The 7,709-nt window shown below is 36.8% G+C and overlaps 1 protein-coding gene across 1 annotated transcript; it reads right to left on the minus strand.

Annotated features, from left to right (window-relative positions):
- Positions 1-3,185: 3,185 nt before the first annotated feature.
- LOC104592295 (integral membrane protein (Protein of unknown function DUF92, transmembrane)) lies at positions 3,186-7,316 on the minus strand. The gene is made up of 5 exons (XM_010251584.3): positions 6,941-7,316; positions 6,672-6,785; positions 5,964-6,186; positions 4,187-4,435; positions 3,186-3,636 (listed from the first exon to the last, which is right to left on the minus strand). Exons 1-5 carry the CDS (start codon positions 7,084-7,086, stop codon positions 3,505-3,507), a joined length of 864 nt encoding a protein of 287 aa, XP_010249886.1. The 5' UTR covers positions 7,087-7,316; the 3' UTR covers positions 3,186-3,504.
- Positions 7,317-7,709: the final 393 nt, after the last annotated feature.

Here is a 7,709-nt window from a genome sequence, read left to right on the forward strand (position 1 = left end):
GGTCTCTAAAGAACTACGAAGCCCAACAATAAATCCAGCTCGCCACCAGGCAGCTCGACACCCTAGTTAACTCGGCACCTAATCTGCCCCCAACTCGGCCTGGTCAGCTTGGCTTCTAGGTCCTCATCCAACAGAAGTTAACTTCGGCCTCTGAGTCATCGGCCACTTGGAAGCAGACCAAATGACGAGGTACTTAGCACAAAAAATTGATACATCACTAAAAATTGATTCATCAGTATCCGTTCTGTCAAATTGAAGGGCTAATAGATTTCTTCCTTCCTAACCAACTTAGCAGTCTCTGATGAGTCTTTTGTGTGTCTGTGCGTTGCAGCGTGACTAAGGTGGGGGATGCCCACCTCTTATTGCTTGTTTGGCTTTCCCAATGTGGCAGCAGCGCAGGAGAACTGACTAAGACAGCGTGACTAGAATTAAGTATTAATCAATTTGGAAATAGTATAGATAAATCCATATTAACCAATAAAAAATTAAATTTAAAAAAAAATAAATATAAAAATGATTAAAAAATAATAAAAATATTTTTTTGATAAATTTTTAAATTGGGTAAATCTCTTTAATTATCCTTATTGTTCATGAAATTGACAAATTGTACCTTTACTGTTTAGATATTGTCTTGCGCTACCCTTAAGTTTTATGACAATTGTCACGCCGCTAAACACTAACAGAAAAAAATAAAATATCGAATTTGCCCTTCATTATTCATCAAAATTTCAAAATAAAACCCAACTAACTATGTAGACCAGTTCATTACTCTCCATGGGAGAGGATGCTAGTGTTTCCATCGTCACTATAATTGCCACCGATGACAGTGCTGCCTTTTCTAATCACTATAATTGCCATCTTTGGATTTGTGATCGAATTCTCTTGTGAGCTGAAAGATTCTCGTCGCGCAGGTTGAAGGCATCTGGATCCTACGCCCCCGACCTTCAACTTTGGTATGTCGGTCCTTCGTAGAAGCTTTTTCCTAGGTAGGGGTGTAAACGGATCGAATTCGAATCGAATCAGGCAATATCTGAATTCAAATCCGATTAGAAAATACGATATTCGAATTCGATTAAATATTCGAATATTCGATTTGATTAATTAATTAATTTAGATAATTAATAAATATATAAAATAAATATTTTATTGATATAAAGTATATAAATATTAACTTATTTATTTTATATATTATATATAAGAATTAAATAATCGATCGAATTCAGATATTTATCGAATCGAATTAGGTCATATCCGAATTCGATTCGATTATGTCGAATATCAAATTCGAAATCGGATTTTAGAATACCATTTACACCCCTACTCCCAGGAACCATAGGGAAGAGAGAGAAGTCAGAGAAGGAAGGGTGTGCCAAGTCGAGAGGAAGGGATAAGGATAGTGAACAATAAGGGTATTTTAGGAATTTTAAAATAATTAGCACTCACATGATGTCACATGTGAACAGAGTGTGACAGAAAATTAACACAAGGGAGGTGTTAGGCACAAGACAATATCTAAACAGTAAGGGTATAGTTTGTCAATTTCGTGAACAGTAGGGATAGTTTAAGAGATTTATCCTTTTAAATTTTATCATAAAAATTATTGAATTGTTTAAAATTACAATAAAAATAGTAAAACTTATACTAAAAAAAATAAAAGGAATATCATCAAATTATACAATGAACAAGGAGAAGAACCACAATTTCTTTTTCTATATCATTGAAAAAAAGAAAAAGAAATATTAGGGCATGCAATGTCTAATATCAAAAGCCTCTTTTTGTGAATGGTACCATCCACGAGATATAGGCGTTGCCCACAAGTGGTGTGCTCAAATCATTTTTGTTTCAAAATTCAAATTACTTTTTATAACATTTCACAGGGATTCATAACACAATAGCAGGGAGTAAATCAATGGACAATTGCAGAAAGATAAGAACGTTGAATAAATTGAGGATTTTTACCCAAAAAAAAAAAAAAAACAATATAGAATCGGCTAAAAGGATTATCATTCACTGCATCGGTCTAAAGCATATCTTAACAAGAGTTTTGACAGAATTCTGAGAAAGAGAAAAATATAGTTGAGCTAATTGCTACAAACTCACCTCGTGTCATCGAACCCAGTGGATTCCATTGCATATGAGACGAAAAATATGGTTCACCTTTATATTTTGATTTGGTCTGAAGCTAACAAAATCAAACCACTTCGACTACCAAATGTTGTTTCAGAAAAGTGATGGATAAAGTAAAATAAACAAGGGTATTATTGGGATTATAAATTCTGTATATCAACGAAGTGGGAGAGTGAAACTCTATTATACGTTACGTGATAATTAGATACACATCCTTCAAGCTCTGTAACTACACACAGAAAGACAATCAGAGAGAATGTATGCACCACGGGGTATCAATAGATGTCATATTTGAACCACGTCTGAAAACGCCATAAGGAGAATAGCTTAGAGCTTCCTCTACGCCTGGTTTGCTTCTCCACCATCTCTATCCCTTTTCCGATTCAATTCTGATGCTCTTGATTTCTTTGCAAATGATCACCATTTCTTTCTACAACACTTCCAGTTCCCTTTTTTATCAGAATCAGATGAAATTTCTCTGGTCCATGAACCAAACTCTAATTAGTAATCCCCAAGGAATTTGATTATTTGTTGAATGACAAGTCTTTTTATTTAGTTATCAAAAAAAGGTAGGAGTCTTTATTTGTATCGCTTTGTTTGTGATGGATTTTGATGTGTGTGTGTGTTTTGCTGATTTTGTTTTTTCTATCATGAGAATGATTTTGAAAACCAGACCGGACTCTGGTTGACCCAGGAACCGATCAGGCAATCAGTTCCATTTCTCCCTAAAACCTCTCCTAGGCCAAAAACCGCTGATTTGGTCAGTGACCCGCTGGCCCAGGCAGTTGAACCATAACCCAAACAACAGCTTTTGGGCGTTTTTATTTTAATTATTTTTTAATTTTTTATATTCAAAGTCAGAACGGGCCATTTGTTCAAACCGGACAGTCGGTCCCCAAAACAGTTCCATATCTGGTCCGGTTTTTAAACCCTTGCTTATAAGATTTGCAAGTGCTGCTTTACATTTCCTGTTGCTGCTGCCCTTAGTCTGATGCAGGCATCTTTTTTATGGCATCAGGATAATTGCCAAGAACAGAAAAACATAAAAGCTTGAAAGATTGCTGTGACTAAGGACCCCTTTCAAGTAGTAATCTAACTCACAAATTTATGGATTTTTGTTCTATATAGTACCAGTGGATGAAAAGTGTCTCTCACTCGCACACAAATACTCGGGAGATTTCCCAAACAAGCATCAACTACTCGTCAATCCATTAGGTATCAAATTATTTCCCTGAGTGACCTTCCTTCCTAGCTCCTATGCCCATGATCAATAAAGTCATACAGATCCTGGACCACCATGTGCAACTTCTGAATTGTAGCATGTAGACCTCTTGAAGCTCCTACCGTCTGATTACAAATGTTGGCAAATTGGGCTTATCAGAAAATGTACAAGCAGGTAATGGAGGTCAACAGTGTGGTTAGCAACACCGATACAAAGTTTACAGCATTGTTGTCAAGGATGCTCTGGCCCGATATCTTCTTCACGGTTGGCCCTGGCTTTTCAACCACCTTCAAAGACAATTAAGAATCTCTGTATCAGAACTGAAAGTTCTAAGGTTGTGTAAACGTGGTAACAATTTTAAACAAGAGAAAACACAACATCCTATCCCAAGTTCTAGGAAAAAGGGGGAGGGGGATCAAAGGTTGAAATAGACCATCATCCATCGACCCTATTCAATGAAGATCAGATGGTTGCCATTGATAAATTCAATATGGTACCACTTACTACAAGTGAGCAGTTATCAGCATCATTCTTCGCAGTCTCTAATTATAGATATATTATTCTCCTACATGCAAAGGCTTGCATTGATGTGGTCTATTAAATTAACTGAATATAAAGCCAATTACATAATAGAAGATACTTCTCCTATGATATTTAATTTTTTAGTTCCCCAGAAATTCAAGCCCTTGTTATTCCTGTTTACTGGAAAACCAGAGAAAGTGTCAGACAATGTGAAAAGTTGTGGCTAATGACCTTGGACAATCAACTGTTAGGGATTTGGAAATAATGCACTGTCTAATTAATAGCTCAAATTGATGTATGTTAATTGTTTATTACCTTATTTCGTACAGTGCAAAATCCACTGAATTGCACTGTCGCCCCCAACAGAGAATCTATTATACTTCCAAGTAGCCCTGCAATTGCAGCGATTGGTATTACCAGAAGCTGCTTCAAAGCTACATCAGAAGCACATTTTGCTGTGAAAAGTCCAAAGAGAACAAATGTCAGCCCAATAACACTGCCTGCTGCTGCAGCTGCTAGGAGTCCTGTTGTTGTCACAGCACCATTTGTGCCCTTCCGTACTGGCTGATACACATAATTAGATTCCAGAAAAGAGCATCACATTAGTGAATAAGTTTCCTTTAGCCTAAATAAATGTTCTAAGAAATATGTAGAAATAGGCAATTCCAAGCTGCTAACAGTAGCAGAGCCATTACCAACAACAGTCATGTTTAGATCATGGGAGAGAAATGAATCAGAGGGTCATTTATGCTTAGAATACAACCAATTTAATCTAATATTCTAATTTCATAATGGAATAAAATTCAAGGGCTAGCATATGTTTGAAGTTTAAATGAAGGAATCCCACCTGCAAGTGGATTTTAAAATTTCCAACAAAGTTGTTTGGTTTGAAGGAAAAGGTAAGGATAAAATTTCCAACAAGTTGTTTGGTTTGAAGGAAAAGGTAAGGAAACATATAAAAGGTTTGTAAAGGTTTCCCTACCTTTCCCTTCCTTTCCATACTTTTTCCTTCAAACCAAACACAGGTTCAAGGATACACAGGTTATAGCACTAAAAAAGATATACTCCATTACAACAATTGATTTCTAGTTAGATGACTTAACTATAACACCAGGCACGGTTTCAGGTCCAAGTATTACACACACAAAAAAGAGGGAAGAAAAATAGAGAAAAGTTCAGTTGATACTTGATAGACCTTGTTCTATGAAGGCTAGGATGTAAAATTTTCCTCCAGTTGATTGAGATAGTGATACTGAACCTCAGAGAACACAAAAACAATATTATATGCTATCCTTGCTTGAAATCCTACACAAACTTTCTCCCTGATGGAAGCCAGCCACAATGACCTAAGAGGCTAAGATGAAGGATCAAGGATTTCTAAATAAACTAGGAACTAATTATAAAAAACCTGGAAAAGGGTCAATGCCACACCTACAGTAAATGAAATGGGAGTGGGGGATTAGCTATATCTAACCTTAGATTTGGTTGGCAGTATGAGAGAGCAATAGAAGTGCATTAGTGAGTACATCTAAGTCAAATATCAGGCTTAGGAGGGCTTTGATAACGGATGAAATGGCTGACCTAAATGACATTGCTTTGTCTTTTATTTGATAAAATAATTATATAATAAAACATTCAGAGGCAATGTAATCAACCGAACTTCAGCTTCAACGTTCAACCATTAAAGACCTCAAAACCTCCTTACAACTTATTCACTAAAAGACAAGACAATGAGTCATCCAGTTCAGCCCCTTGGTGTAATTTTTTTATTACAAAACAAGTTGCTATTGTGTTTCTCCACTCTCATCAATGCCAGCAATGTTTGATCAAACATATTACATAGCTGTATTATCACTTTTGCTCTTCTAGAAACAGTAAAGGGAAGCCTTAGTATTGAGAATGAGATAAAGTTGCAGTTTTCTAACAACCTAGAGCACAGCACCTCTTGGCTCTTGCTAGCAATTTTCTCTGTTTTTTTTTTCCTTCTTTTGGTAATGAACCTCTTAGTAACAATTAAGTTGATGAGATGCCATGCAAATGTTTCCATGAATTCAGTATGAAAAAAATACCAAAGCAACGAAATGATATTTACCTTAAAGGTTGTGATTAATCGTGGCTGTGCATTACTAAGCACCCCTATCTCTGATGACCAAGTATCTCCGTTGCAGCAGGCATAGTGTCCAATTATACCACCAATAAGACATGTTACTAATGCTGATCCTTTTGAGTCTAAGCATTTATCCTGCCACCCAATTGATTGCCCAACAAGCACGACTAGAACTGTAGCTATGCCACTATTAGCTAGCACCTGTACCCTTAAGGAAATTGAAAAGAGGCTTACAGCTTCTGCATTGCATAAACATGGATATACAGGAAATGGACATTTATCATCCAGCTAGCCTTTCAGTTTTACCCGTGCATTATATTTCTGGTTAATGGTTATGAAATGGCAACAGAAATTAAACCAGCATCGCCTAGAGAAAGTCAAAATTCTATTTCTTTCATAAAGAAGCCAAAAGCCTGTATGCAACTATACGATGCAAGGCATCATGAAATATCATGAAGATTTCTTAAAGAAATATATTCAGGGTATATTAGTTTTCATCATTCAGTTTTTCTCTCTGAAAGAAAAGAACTCATTTCTGGATCTTGGGTCTACAAATGAAATGAATCAGAGAGGGAATTAAACCTTGAGCCCCCCTCCTTAAAATCAAAGAAAAAAAAACAAATTAACCGTAGCTAACAAATATTCAAAGTCGTCCACAGTTCAAAAAGGATCAAGAAAGGAGAAATTTACTACCAATTCCTCTGGCCACCCTCTTTGAAGTCAGCATCAACGCTTCGCTTCTTCTCCTCCCCGACCTTGGTAAGCTTAGACGAAGAAAAGAAGAAAACAAGCAGAAGAGCGCCGAATCTTCAACCAATCCAACAATGAATAGAAGGTTCAGACACCAACATCATAAGATTAAACATTTACGAAAATAGATAGCTTCAATCACCAAAAATACAAAAGAAAAAAAAAGGAAAAGTAAAAAAAAACAAAAAAAAAGGAGACGAAATAGAACCAACCTCAATCCAACTGCAATATGGACAGACATGACCAGAAACCCCAGAAGCGCTCCCGACCGATCGAGAGACTTCCGCTTGAAAGCCCTCGAAGCGATTACAAAAGAGATCAAAATCGCGACTAATGGTTGAATCGCATACTTCTCCATCGCTATTCCTTGGGAATTTCCTTCAAACCCAATCGCAGGGTTTCAGTTCAGTCCTTCGAAGCAATCCCGATTATACCTAAGAATCAAACTAATTGGTTGAAAAACGTGAGCAGTCAGAAACTCAGAACCATTTTTCTTTGGACCATTAAGACGACATCTCATTCAATGCTACTCTCTTCTCTTGGCGGTGGCGGGTGGTCTCCAATTCTGAATTCTCCATGAGTCTATGGTCCAGAGTCTCCAGTCTCCACTGTACATACAGAGCAGAGATGATCAGATGTGATCGCACCTATATTAAAATCGTACTCCACTAATTACGAATTGGCTGAAAATAGAAAGGTCTAAGATTTTAACATCGTCCTATTTTACAGACAAAGGAAGATAGACACGTGAGGGTTCTTAGTTCTTACAATAAGAGCGCTTTCACCCTTTCATTCAAGACATCGTTTAATTGTCTGAACTCTGAAAGACTTTCATGCAAAAAATGGGGGAATATTAAGTTAGGCTTCAGTCTCAGCCCCATGGACAATGACTTTTTTTACCCATTAGATCAGTCTATGGGCTCAAAATTCAGATGCCCATACGGCCAGCCCAAGCCCATGCAAATTACTGGCAATGATCCA

The sequence above is a fragment of the Nelumbo nucifera genome, chromosome 8 (genome assembly GCF_055504915.1).
Source record: "Nelumbo nucifera cultivar China Antique chromosome 8, China Antique-T2T, whole genome shotgun sequence".
NCBI lineage: Eukaryota > Viridiplantae > Streptophyta > Magnoliopsida > Proteales > Nelumbonaceae > Nelumbo > Nelumbo nucifera.